This window comes from Phocoena sinus, chromosome 19 (assembly GCF_008692025.1).
Source record: "Phocoena sinus isolate mPhoSin1 chromosome 19, mPhoSin1.pri, whole genome shotgun sequence".
In the NCBI taxonomy this organism is placed as follows: Eukaryota; Metazoa; Chordata; class Mammalia; order Artiodactyla; family Phocoenidae; genus Phocoena; species Phocoena sinus.
The window spans coordinates 6,555,913-6,569,588 of NC_045781.1; the positions used below are offsets into that span (position 1 = coordinate 6,555,913).

The 13,676-nt window shown below is 55.3% G+C and overlaps 2 protein-coding genes across 7 annotated transcripts in view; both read left to right on the top strand.

The window, feature by feature from the left end:
* The window catches only part of NUP62 (nucleoporin 62), a 27,444-nt gene extending 20,850 nt beyond the window's left edge, over positions 1–6,594 (top strand). For all 3 annotated transcript variants that reach the window (XM_032613886.1, XM_032613888.1, XM_032613887.1), the window contains one exon: positions 2,612–6,594. In XM_032613886.1, coding sequence (XP_032469777.1) covers positions 2,676–4,226 — 1,551 coding nt within the window. In that variant the 5' untranslated portion in view covers positions 2,612–2,675 and the 3' untranslated portion in view covers positions 4,227–6,594. The remainder of the gene's footprint in view (positions 1–2,611) is intronic.
* IL4I1 (interleukin 4 induced 1) overlaps positions 1–13,676 on the top strand; it is a 39,719-nt gene that overhangs the window by 20,672 nt on the left and 5,371 nt on the right. The window contains exons 1-3 of one of the 4 annotated variants that reach the window (XM_032613884.1): positions 12,729–12,779; positions 13,098–13,132; positions 13,222–13,460. In XM_032613884.1, the coding sequence (XP_032469775.1) occupies positions 13,120–13,132; positions 13,222–13,460 (252 nt within the window). In that variant the 5' untranslated portion in view covers positions 12,729–12,779; positions 13,098–13,119. Of the gene's footprint in view, positions 1–6,891; positions 7,006–12,726; positions 13,133–13,221; positions 13,461–13,676 lie in introns of those variants that run through there. The other 3 variants (XM_032613885.1, XM_032613883.1, XM_032613882.1) reach the window with 3 other exon arrangements.

Here is a 13,676-nt window from a genome sequence, read left to right on the forward strand (position 1 = left end):
GAGACTCCAGGGGAGATTCCTTTTCCTTGCCTTTTCCAGCTTCTAAAGGCCACCTGCATTCCTTGGCTTATGGCACCTTCCTCTTATCTCCAAGTTAAAAATGCGTTACTCCAGTCTCTGCTTCCATCTTCAGATGGTCTCTTCTCTACTCAAATCTCTTTCTGCCTCAATTTTATAAGGACACTCATGGTGACATTTAGGGCCCACTGTTTAACCCAGGATTATCTCCCTGTTTCAAGATCCTTAATTTAATCACATCTGAAAATTCCTTCTGCCGCATACGGTAGTATGTTCCCGGGTTCCAGGGAGTAGGACATGGGTGTCTTTATTTTGTGTGTGTGTGTGTGTGTGTGTGTGTGTTGTGTGTGTGTGTGTGTGTGTGTGTGTGTGTGTGTGTGTGTGTGTGTGTGTATAAATTTATTTATTTGTTTTTGGCCACGTTGGGTCTTTGTTGCTGCGCACAGGCTTTCTCTAGTTGCGGCGAGCGGGGGCTACTCTTCGTTGTGGTGCGGTGGCTTCTCTTGTTGCGGAGCACGGGCCCTGGTTGTGCGAGCTTCAGAAATTGTGGCACATGGGCTCAGTAGTTGTGGCTTGTGGACTCTAGAGTGCAGGCTCAGTAGTTGTGGCTCACGGGCTTAGTTGCTCTGCAGCATGTGGGATCTTCCCAGACCAGGGCTCGAACCCATGTTCCCTGCATTGGCAGGCGGATTCTTAACCACTGTGCCACCAGGGAAGTCTGACATGGGTGTCTTTAGAGGACCACATCTTTGGTCCTGACCTGGCATGGTGTTATTCACACATGCCGACTCCCCTGCTTCCTTCAGCCCAGCCTGTGGTGTCCATCCCCTCCCCATACCCAAGTCACCTTTGGGGCAAGACAAGGTGTGATTGAGCACCAGCCTAGGGGAGGTTTGTTTAATTCAGTCACCCTATCTGTCCCACTCGAACTGTGATTCTAGAATCTGGCTACACAAGTTCGCTGGTTCTTCAGAGTATATTTACACCCTGTAATATGAAGGTCTCTTTCAAAAACCAAGCTTATCAATTATGTGTCTATTATACAGATGGAATGAACATTTGGAAGCTACTGCAAATTAGCAAGGAGACGATCCACCTGTACTCCCACCAGCCAAAGACAGCCCCCAGTCACATGTCGGTGTATTTCTTTCCAACCCTCTTTGTTCAGAGTAGTTCTGTTTTTCCACAGCTAAGATCACACTGCAGTAGTAAATTTGCATTCTGCTTCCCTTTGTTGTCATTTCCTGCGTTTCTTTAATATAGTTAGAGGCCGTGTCAGTGGGTATAATGCAGATCTTCCCTTATATCTGATACCTAATTGATCCCCTAATTCAGTGCAGGGAAACGCCCTGTCATCTGGTGCCCGTGCTGGGTGAGGAGCTTCGTGGATCAGGCCCATGGCCTGGGGTCAGCTCCTGATAGGTCACCGCAGCCCTCTGAGCCCAGTTTCCTCATCTTGGACGTGGGGACATAACCCCTCCCGCCAGACAGTAGTGAGAGATCGTGTCCCTGAGCAGCCCGCCTGATGGTTGGTGCTCAGCGTGTGATCACTCAGGCCCACTGACCTTTTCCTCTTCAAGTCACCTTTGACTTTCCAGCTAACAGATGGCTCTGCTCAGAGCTTTTTCAGTTAGAAATTACGGAACTCAGTCAGCTTAAACGGAACAGGGCGTGCTGGCTCACGGCACTTCTGAGGAAGACAGAGTGGGGCTGCTGAGCAGGACTGGATTTTCTGGGTCTCGCGCTCTCTCCCCTTCCTCCCTCCTGTGCTCTCTCTGGTGGCAGCTCATCACCTCCCGGTGCTCATCCTCTGTGCCCTGCACCTGCAGGTGGAGGAGGCCCCTCTGTAGCACCTGGAGAGAAACCCGGGGGAGATCTCTTGGCCGACTCGTGTCTCCGTGTCCACTTGTACCAGTCTCTGCGGCCGGGGACGCCAAGCGCACTGATTGAGCAGTCGGGTCTCATGCCCACCCCTGAGTTAGAAGGAGGGCGAGGGACTGCGCCAGCATGCCCTGCATCCTCCTAAATGGTGTGGGGTGTGCATAGGGGGGACCTTTGGCACCCAAGGCCCTGACGTACGGCTCAGCATCCCGGGACCCGTCTCTCTGTGAGGTCCAGAAGGGCACGTGGGGGGTGGCACTGTGCGTAATCAGCCTACCCCCACCCACCTGCAGTCAGCAGGGAGGCCTGCGGAGCAGGTCCCAAAGGCGCTTGTGGGCCTCTAGCCCCGCTCGCCAGAAGCGCCTCGAATCCGACCTCCTCCTCAGGGGCTGAGGTCGGTTCAGGCACCCGCTCTTCGGCCTTCCCCTCCTTGGCAGCAGGGCTCCCGCTGGTGCTGGCTGTGGCCGTGAGCGGCCCAAGCACCTCCAGCTCCTAGTGCTTGACCCCCGGGACGGGCTGTGCATCCCGATCCTTCTTTACTAGTTTAGCAGGGCCTGGTTAGGCTACACATTGAGAAGAGGATGGGTGGCTGCTTGATCAGAATTATCGAGTCCTGCCACCCTGCAGACGGATCCGTCATACCGCTGAGGTTGCCTTTCCAAAACTGTCATCTGATCATGTCACTTCCTCTGCTTTGAAAAATCTTTCCAAGGTTGCAGACACCGGTGGATTTGCTTTGGGAGCCGGAGTAGCTGCTGCCACCAGAGTCTGGAGCCATGAGCGGGTTTAATTTTGGAGGCACTGGGGCCCCCACAGGCGGGTTCACCTTTGGCGCTGCAAAGACAGCAACAACCACGCCTGCTACGGGGTTTTCTTTCTCCACGTCTGGCACCGGCGGGTTTAATTTTGGGACTCCCTCCCAGCCAGCCGCGAGCACCCCTTCCACCAGCCTGTTCTCACTCACCACCCAGGCTCCGGCGACACAGACCCCAGGATTCAGTTTTGGAACCACAACTCCTACAGCAGGAGCAACCGGATTTTCCTTAGGGATCAACAGCCCAAAGCTAAACTTGAGTGGCACAGCTGCCACCCCAGCCACGACGCAGCCCAGCGGCTTTGGGCTCGGCGGCAGCACCCTCACCAATGCCATCTCGAGCGCCGTCACGTCAGCCCAGGGCACGGCGCCCACCGGCTTTGTGTTTGGCCCTACCACCACGTCTGCTGCTCCGTCCACCACACCTGGGGGCTTCTCATTCACAGGTGGAGGCACGTCCCAGACTGGGACCTCCGGCTTCAACATTGGCTCCATGGGGAGTTCGGCCCAGCCCACGGCCCTCACCGGGCTGCCCTTCACGCCAGCCACGCCAGTGGCCACTGGAGCAGGGGCCACACAGCCGGCTGCTTCCGCACCCACCGCCACTACCGCCAGTGCTGGGCCCTCGCTCTTTGCCTCGCTGGCAAACGCTCCAGCCTCGTCTGCTGCCACCGGGCTCTCCCTTTGTGCCCCAGCCACCACGGCAGGGACGCCCGGAGTGGGGACGTTGGGCTTCAGCCTGAAGGCCCCTGGAGCAGCTTCCACCACCTCCACGGCGACGACCACCACCTCCACCACTGCCACCACCGGCTTCTCCTTGAATATAAAACCACTGGCTCCAGCTGGGATCCCCAGCAACACAGCGGCCTCCGGGACCGCCCCAGCCGGCCCCAGTGCAGCCACCGGGGTGTCCGCCAGCCCCGTGATGACCTACGCCCAGCTGGAGAGTCTGATCAACAAGTGGAGCCTGGAGCTGGAGGACCAGGAACGGCACTTCTTACAGCAGGCCACGCAGGTCAACGCCTGGGACCGCACGCTGATCGAGAACGGGGAGAAGATCACCACCCTCCACCGCGAGGTCGAGAAGGTGAAGCTGGACCAAAAGAGGCTGGACCAGGAGCTTGACTTCATCCTGTCTCAGCAGAAGGAGCTGGAGGACCTGCTGAGCCCGCTGGAGGAGTCGGTTAAGGAGCAGAGCGGGACGGTGTACCTGCAGCACGCCGACGAGGAGCGAGAGAAGACCTACAAGCTGGCCGAGAACATCGACGCACAGCTGAAGCGCATGGCCCAGGACCTCAAGGACATCATCGAGCATCTGAACACGTCAGGGGGCCCCGCCGACACCAGCGACCCGCTGCAGCAGATCTGCAAGATCCTCAACGCGCATATGGACTCGCTGCAGTGGATCGACCAGAACTCGGCCCTGCTGCAGAGGAAGGTGGAGGAGGTGACCAAGGTGTGCGAGGGCCGCCGCAAGGAGCAGGAGCGCAGCTTCCGCATCACCTTCGACTGAGCCACTGCCCCGAGGGTGCACAGCGGGGCTGGGGACATGCAGCTACTGTCCCGTTTGGGGTTGCAGTGAAATACATGTTTGTTTGTTTCTTTCTTTCAAACAGTCGTGCTGTTGAGAGAACTGTTCTGTGGTTAGACTTTCCACCTTAGCGAATAGAAAGGATTCTCAGAGCTCCGGTCCAGGCAGCAGCCTCGCAGGTGTGGTGTTTGTGTGTCCTAGACTCTCCATCTACTACAACCACCCACCTCCAAGAGCTGGAGAAGCACTGAGCTGCCTGAGAACCACTTGTCTCCCAGCCGGGGTGCCACGTGGCCACCCTGTCCAACACACAGTCATAGGTGCAGGGAGAAAAGACTACGGTTGAAGAATCTCCATCCTCAAGGAGCCAGCAGCCTGGTATAAGTGTAACCAGTATAGAGAAGTGACTTGTGAATGGAACGGACAGTGGGACATAGAATTTCAAAGGAGGAGAGATAGGTCAGATGAGGGACTTGAATGAGGTGTTGAGAAAAGAGGTCTCACCTTGCCTGGCTGACACACCTCCTCGTCCTCGTCTCCTTATCTCAGGCTTCTCCTCCGGGAAGCCCTCTCAGCCACCCTGAAGCTGGGTCAGGTGGCCGCCCTGCATCCTGCGGGCCCCACACCGCACTGAGCTTGCGAGCTCACATCTTCGGTTACACTTGTCACACTGTATTGTGCCGACTGTTTACTTCTGTGCCTCGCCATTAGGTTGTGAGCCCCTGGGGGCAGGGACTGTTTCTTGTTCCCCTTGTGTCACACTTGTCAAACAGGTGAACAGTAGAGATGAAACCAGCATAAAACATTAGTCCACAGGATGCCTGTTAAGTGGCCAGGGTGCCAGAGGTGGCCACAGACTTGATTCTGAACCTCCCAAAGCCAAAGCAAACCTAGTCAGTTGCAGTGAGATAGACCCACGGTGTGCAGAAGGCAGAAGCCAGCCAGCTGTATCCCAGGTGTCTTTTGTATTTGTCTCTACGCTCTGCTGCACTGAAATACCTACGGCTGTCTGTTGCGTTTCTAAATAAAATAAAGTTTATAGTGGAATAAAAAAGCTGCTGTTAATGTGGATAACTTAGAAGAAGGTTGGGAAAAGAGCAGGTTCCAGATCAAGTGGGATGCCATTTGTCTGAAATTCAGAAGCAAGCAAACCTAAATGCACTGCCGAGGCGTGCACACACGTACACTCACACATACACGTGTTCACAACGTGGCTTCCTCTGGTGCTGATGGCAGGAGAGGAGCAGGGGGGGAAACCCGTTATAGCTGGGTCATATCTTCCAGTACATGGAAATATCCAGTCATCTGTCACCATCCCCAAGGCGTGTCATCAGCGGCACTCCTCTCCCTGTTACCTGGGGCTGGCCAGAGGGTTCTAATTGTGCTTCAACAGTGGGCAACAGGTAAAGCTGGGCTGCAGCTTTGTATCGGGTGATTTCCAGATACTGGCCTGACGTTCTCCCTCTGACCCTGGCCCCTGTAGGCGCTAGTGATGCCGAGCGCTCAGATCTTGCTCCTGGTTCAGGGCGTTGGAAGTCTGCCCTCCAGCCTCCCTCAGCCTGTGCCACACTAAGCCGTGTTTTGGCTAAGGAGGGCCCAAGGACACTGGACATGTATGGGCCAGTTTCCCAAAGTCATGATCATGAGTCATTTCCTCAGGCCATCTTGGGCTTCTAAGAACCACTGTCCCATCCCAGCAGAAGCCATGGAAGAGGGAGGGGAACAAGCTAGAGGAGGGAGACCCCAGCAACCCCAGTTGCTTCTCTCTGAAGGCTCTGGCCTCTGCAACAGTGGCCCTTTGTGCCATCTGTGAGCCGTGACTTCATCCGGGACCCGTATCTGACTCCCTCACCTAAGCTGAGGAGAGATAGGGAGGCCTTGAGTCCCCTTAGAAAGTAGGAAGTAGTGCTTTACCTACATGTATTCATTCAGCATCCATCTTTGGAGTACCTACTACCTACCAGATCCTGATCTAGCATTGGGGTTTCAAAAATGGAAGGACAGGGCTTCCCTGGTGGCACAGTGCAACGTTGAGAGTCCGCCTGCCGATGCAGGGGACACGGGTTCCTGCCCCGTCTGGGAGGATCCCACATGCCGCAGAGCGGCTGGGCCCGCGAGCCATGGCCACTGAGCCTGCGCGTCCGGAGCCTGTGCTCCGCAACGGGAGAGGCCACAACAGGGAGAGGCCCACGTACCGCAAAAAAAAAAAAAAAAATGGAACGATAATTCTCTGTGCATGAGGTCACTGGCAGGGGCCACACAATCTTGATAAGAAAAAAAAAATTCCTTGAGCTTGCATTTCCAATGCATATACCTGTTACTTTGCATATTAAACATTAGTGGAGCTTAATTACTTTCTTATAGTTGTATTTTTTTAAATAAAAACAAATTGAAGTTCTAATATTTTCCTCCCACACCCCAAGGGATCTCGGCACCCCACTTTGAAGAACACAAGCGATTATAATAATTCGACACAACAGCTGTGTCAGAGTGGGGGCTCCCGTGCTTGGGCACCATGGGGGGAATGGCTCCAGTGGCTTCCTGGGGGAGCCAGGGGCGTTCCCAAGATTGCAATAGGGTCAGCAGCTGACTGGGTACCACCCCGCGGATGCTGGCTTCATTGTAATTGCAGTTTCCCTTTCTAGGAAGAAAACAGATGCATTTCCTTGTCAGTCCAGACAAATGGCCTCTCCTTAAGTTCCTCTTCATTAATTAACAAGACAAGCGTGGTGACTAAATTCGCAGTCAGAGGCTTTTAAAGGTGAATCTCTCCCTCAGTAAGCTGTTATGGCATTTCTTCTCCCTGTTTAGGAGTAAGAGTGGCAACTGTGGGTTTATGGTTATGGCTCGCTTTTCATCTCCAAGACACCCTCAAACAACTGCCTCCGTTATGGCCCGGCCCTTTCCCCAGGATGATGCCCCTGCCTCATCTGGCACAGGTGGGGATCAAAGAGTCAGATGTTGGGGCTTCCCTGGTGGCACAGTGGTTGAGAGTCCGCCTGCCGATCCAGGGGAGACGGGTTCGTGCCCCAGTCCGGGAAGATCCCACATGCCGTGGAGCGGCTGGGCCGGTGAGCCATGGCCGCTGAGCCTGCGCGTCCGGAGCCTGTGCTCCGCAACGGGAGAGGCCACAACAGTGAGAGGCCCGCGTACCGCCAAAAAAAAAAAAGGAGTCAGATGTTTGAAACAACCAGAGATTTCCAGAGGTCGAGCAGCCTTATCTCCAAAGGGAAGTTGAAACAAATGAGTCTCAAGCAGTGGTGTGCTGGTAGCAGTCAGCCCTCCAGGGTCAGGGAAAGCCCTGACCGATAGCTTATGCCCATTCCCATGGTGTAAATTCTGCCACTATGGCTGATTTCAAGCCACCAAGATAAAGTCACCAAACACAAATTTGGGAAATTGACACACACTGTGTAGATGCAACTAATTCACCTCAAGAGTATATATGTAATAGTAAAAGGTAATCAGATAATTAAGGGATGAATTTTGAGTAAATAAAATTAATAAATAAAATTAATTGTAAATATTTTAATAATGGCTCGCAAAACAAAACCAAAAAAGAGATCCGAAAATTAAATGGTCGGCTCTCGTGAATAGGTGTGAGCCAGCTCCAGCACACCACTGCTCCCAGGGTTTTCAATCAACCTCAGAATTGCCTTGGTGCATTAAAAGTCTGCCCTCAGACCAGCAGCTCTCTGCAGAACTTCCCAGGAACAAAATCCCTCACCCTCAGAAGTCAGATTTGCTTGTGGACACCAGCCAACCCCCAGCCAGACCTAACTGTCCTGAGCCGCCCCTGGGCCTCTCCCACAGCCCTCACACACCTTGGCACTGGTCACTTCACACTCCAGAGACCCACCTGGGCGCTACCCACACCTTGCCTCCAGACACCATCCTGGTTCAACCCCATGACCTGCTTTCCCCGAGGCAGAGCCCAGGTGTGCTGCTCTGCTAGGCTCAGGCCTAGCCTGGGGCCATGGGGCCACATCAGACCCCACCCCTGGGTTATAAGAACATAGACCCCCAAATCCACTGAACTGAAAGTGACACTTCCTGTCAAAGATACTCAGTATCACTCCGGTGCAGTGTGGGCTCTGTGAATGTTGATTCAAACCAACTGTTAAAAGAAAAAAAAGTTTTGATGGGACTTCCCTGGTGGTCCAGTGGTTGAGACTACGCGCTACCAGTGCAGGGGACACAGGTTCGATCCCTGGTCGGGGAACTAAGATCCTGCATGCCGCATGGCGTGGCCCAAAGAAAAAAAAAAACATGTTTTGAGATAATCAGGGAAGTGTAAGCATTGATTTAATATCATTTTTAAATATGATAATGGTATTGGAGTTTTATTTTTGAAAAGGCAAATAAGTTCTTATCTTTTTTTAATTAATTTGTATTGGAGTATAGTTGATTTACAATGTTGTGTTATTTTCTGCTATACAGCAAAGTGAATCAGTTTTACATATACATAAATCCACTCTTTTAGATTCTATTCACATACGTCATTACAGAGTACTGAGTTCCCTGTGCCATACAGTAGGTCCTAATTAGTTATCTATCTTATATATAGCAGTGTATATATGTCAGTCCCAAACTCCCAATTTATCCCTCCCACCAAGTTCTGTTCTTTTAGCGCAGAGGTTGGCAAACTGTGACCCCACTTCCCATTTTTGTAAGTAAAGTTTATTGGAACACAACCACACCCATCCATTTACATGCTGTGACTGCTGGGAGGACAGAGTTGAGTAGGCGAGGTGGAGACCACGTGGCCCCAAAAGCCTCAGATGTTTATAGAAAAAGTTTGCCGACTTCTGTCTTACAGAAACATCCTCAAGTATTCACCTACAAAAATGATAATATGTCTGGGGTTTGCTGTAAAATAATCAGTGGGGGAGGGAGAAAGTGTAAATGAAACAAGATAGGCTATGAGGCGATGAATGCACCTGGCTTCATCATCCTAATATATGTTTGAAATTTTCCGTAATAAAAAACTTTCGAGAAGGGAGCATCTGCGCTCCACAGCCTCCCAACTGCTCTGATCCCACACCAGGACCCTGGCATCTCTGGTCTAACAAGGGAATCGGGACAGAGCCAGCACCACTCAGCCCGGTTTCGCATATGCCCAACGATGACTTCTGTCCCGGGCTAACCAGAAAGGCCATGGGCGCTGAGAGAGCCCGCCAGAGCCAGCCATGCAGTGAGTGCCCCCCCATCAGAGCCCTGGGGTTCTGGAAACTGGGGAAGGAGGGGCAAGGGGGCTCTGAGGGAAGGGGGCCCCTGTCTAGGGGTCAGGCCAGAGATCAGGGCCTCAAGTAGGTCTGTCCTCTGCCCTCTGCACCCCTCCCCATCCAGGTCTGGACCCCCGACTTCTGTCTGGGGCCCTTGGTATCCCCTGGGTAGGCCCTGCCCTCCTCTGAGACTCGGTGAAAGTTTTAATACTGACCACTCAGGGTCTTTGGACTGACTCAGAGGAAAGAATATATATAAGGCACTAGCCCTGTCCATTGCCCATCTCTGTGGCCAGCATCACTAGTAGCTGCCCTGAGGGGCCACAGAGGGCCCCCCGGGGGGGGGCGGGAGCGGGGCCAGGTCTCTGGCTGCTTCGGATGTGACCTAACCCCGTTAGAACTGTCATTGTGGTTCTAGAAGCCAGCCAAATAAGGTAGGGTTTTTTCCCTAGAGACAATTTTTACCTGAAAGGGTTGAAAAAGCCCCAGGTCTTTCCCACCATCTGCCCCCACCCTCAGTTCTCGCTGTGTGTCCTGTATCTCCTACTCACAAGCTTAGGAAACCTAACCTAATCCAAACCACTCTTTCTCATGACCCTAAGTCATACCCTAATACCGTAAATTCAACCCTAACACGAATCTCTGATTTATCAGGAATGAGTCTGGAAGATCCAGTTATTTCTACCAAAGCAACCCCCAAATTACTCATAATCTCTTGACCCCAAAACAACCTTTGGTGTACGGCCTTCCAGCATGTCTTTTCCTGCCAACTGTACCGTGGACCGTATCTGGCCACTCTTGGGTGTTCCACCCAGCATCAACCAAACCCTAAGCCAGGGCGATTCTGCCTCCCCTTCCTCTGGGAATGGTTGGCGATGTCTAGAGACATTTGTAGCTGTTAAGCCTTGAGGGGCAAGTGCTACTGGCATCTAGTGGGTAGAGGCCAGTGATGCTACTCAACATCCTACAATGCACAGGACCCTCCTCACAAAAACGGTCCCAGCTGCATAGCACCGACACGGAGAGCCCCTACCCGGGCCCCATCCCCGGTCCACGAGCCTGAGCTAACCAAGTGTTAGCCATCCTGGAGCCGGGCTGCTGGGATCAAACACAGGTTGTGCCCCTTCTTAGCTGGTGCCTGATCTGGGCCCCAGTTTTCTCCACTGTAAAATGGGGACAGCTCAACCCACCCTGTCAGAGTTGTCACTGGAGTCAATGAAGTAGAACGTGTAGCGTGTCGGGCACGCAGTACTCAGCAGGACCCACCGTCACTTTATCAGCATCCAGGAGGCTGAGCAGGCCTTGCCCTCGTAGCCTCCAAGAGTCCTGCTCGCCTCCCCACCTGACTGCTTGCATGGGGTCTCTGGGGTAAGGCTGCACGCCTTCCACAGAGTCCAGGGGGTGAACTGGGGGTGTGCCCGGAGCCGGGGGGACTGTGAACAGAGACCCTGTGCAGGAGAGACCAGGGGGTCAACCCAGGGACCCCAGGAGGGCCCCCCCTAGATGCTCTGCGGACCAACACTCCTTGCCCAGACATGCCCTGGGAGCCCCTTGGCTCTGCCCTTTCTGCTTCCATATTCTTGCTGCTCCCTTTCTCTGTGTGGGACATTGCCATGAGGCCGTAGAGCAGAGGGGCCTCTGGGAAGGGGACGGGGTGGGGGCAGGGACCTGGGATCAGGTGGACTCCCAGCTCTGCTGTTTCCCACTGTGGGACCTGGGGCAAGTGCCTTCCCCGCCGCGGGCCAGGTTCCCCTCCCTCACAAGGTGTGTAAGGTCCTGACGAGATGGCACGCCAACCCTCCACGTCATTGTGAATAAAGCAGGCGGGGTCTGCGATGGGAAGGCCTGCCAGCTCTGAGGCCTGTGCAAGTCCTGGGGTCCGCCCCTGCCCAACCCCTGGCCACCTCTGAGCCTCAGATTCCTCCTCTACCCAGGGCAGAGCTCTGAGCACAGGCCACCTCAGAGAGCGGCAACCCTCTCGCTGCTGGTTTTTGCTGACTCGCACCCTTGGCTTTCTCTCAGTGTCCAGCTCACTGATTTTGTTTCCTTCTTGGTCACCGCCTTCCCACCCACATCAGCTGTTTTCTGACTCACTGGTATGCACCCCCTCCAACCCCGTACCTCCATCAAACCACATCACTCTTTGATTTACTGTTTGGATTTTCCCAACTGGTTGCTGCAGAGGACCTGCCGCCCTCTGGCTTTTCTCCTTAGCACTCGCCTGGTGCTCTCTCCTCCAACCCCAAGAAAAATCCCCAAGATTGCCTCTCCCCACCCCCTTCAAGGGACCCACCATATGTCCCCTTGGCTAAAGTCCTGAAGCCATGAGCCCCATAGGGGCTCCTTGGAGCCGGGTCACCCTGTTCTCACTGCCTGCCCCTCGCCCCTGAGGAGAAAAGGGCCCACGGACAGTGGGTGGCCAAAGCCAGGGAGAGAGACAGAAGCACTCAACACTTTCTCCGAGGTGCCCCCCGCCGAAGCCCTAGCCTGAGCCGAGCGTCACAGTGGTTCTCAGCGCAGGGGGGACGGGCTCCTTGTGCAGGGCTGGGGTTGAGGGGGCCTTCACTGAATCCCTCTAGCACCCCCGCGGCGGCAGCAGCTGGCATTTCCTAAGAAGCAGCTTCTAGCCAGGGGGTGAACTGGGGGTGACCCGGCTGCTGTTTCCAGGGCCCCGACCTGGATTCACTGCCTACTCCCACCAGCACAGGAGCGGCCCCCCCTTGACAGATGACACCGGAGCCAAAGAGAGGGGAAGGCCTGCTCCAAGTCCCTCCTGGCATGTGCCAGACTCAGGACCCAGGCAGGCTGGCCCAGAGCTCGTGCCACCGACCACGAGCTGCTGCCTGTGAGTCCCCTGCTGTGCCCGTTTCACTGAGCTCAGAGCGGACTTGTGGCGGGGGCCAGCGAGGGCCCTCCAGAGCACAGGGACGGCTGACTCAGAGAAGGACTCAGAGGCTGTCGCAGGGCACACGCAGTCCCAAGGCCAGAGGCCGCCTCTCCCCCTGCTCTGAGAATGAAAGGCAAAGAGGGCAGACACAGGGGCCCTGCGATCAGATCAGGGGGACCAAGGGCTCGGGCAGGCCAGACTGATTTGCTTCCTCCCGACCCCTTCCCCCGCTGCCGCGCCCCCTCAACTAGACTCTGAGCATCTGACCCGCCCCCAAGAAAAGGAGTTTCATTTCCCACAGCTGGATTTCCCAAAAGGGAGGGGAGGGCGGGGCTCGGCTCAGTTTAAGGGCCCAGACGGGACACGGCAGACAGGTGGAGGGGACAGAGGAGAGATGAGGTGCTAATGCCTGCGGAGACTGAGGTAGCGAGGAGGCTGCAGAGAGACTGGGCCCCACGGAAACAGATGGGGAGACAGGGCTGAGCAGGGCAGATAAGGGAGAAACAGGGAGACCCAGAGGAGGTGAGAGAAAGGGGGGACAGAGAAGAGAGACAGGAGAGGAGGGCAGACAGGTGAGCAGAGACCAGGAGCCGGCTAGCCCGGGATCAGGGGACACACACGTGTAGAGAGACCAGGGCCATAGTGGGGAGGGCTGAGGTGGGCGCGGGGCAGCCCACAGTGGGCCAGGCTTGGGGGGACACAGGCTCCTGTCACAGTGGCCCTGCTTCCCCTCCAACCCAGATAACATCTCCCCCAGAGAGACATGGACTCCTTGGGTAAGTAAGCAGCGGAGGGGGCAGAACCCGCTTTTCTCTCCCCACATACCCGCTGAGCTGCCCGCTGACCCTGTCCTTCTTCCCCCCAGCCTGCCGCCTCCTCACCCTGGTCCCCATCCTCCTCAGCCTGGCGGCCTCCCTGGACTGGCAAACTGCCCAGAGCCACGACCCCTTCGAGAAATGTATGCGGGACCCCGACTATGAGCAGCTGCTCAGAGTCCTGACCTTGGGCCTCAATCGGACCTCGAAGCCCCAGAGGGTGACTGTGGTTGGTGCAGGCGTGGCTGGGTTGTTGGCCGCCAAGGTGCTCAGCGATGCTGGACACAAGGTGAGAAGTGCTGCTTGCTGTCTACCTTGAGTCTTTCCTGCTGCGGCTGGGAGTCCTGGGTACAGGGACCTGGCCACGTCCCTGTTGAGGGGTGGGGGTGATGGGAAGCGGAGAGAGGGAGCTATGCTTTCCTTGTGGTCAGGGGAGCGAGGCCTGGAACCCTCTGCTCTAACATGAAACCCAGAGGGAACATGTGTCTGTGCTGAGGGCTTTGAC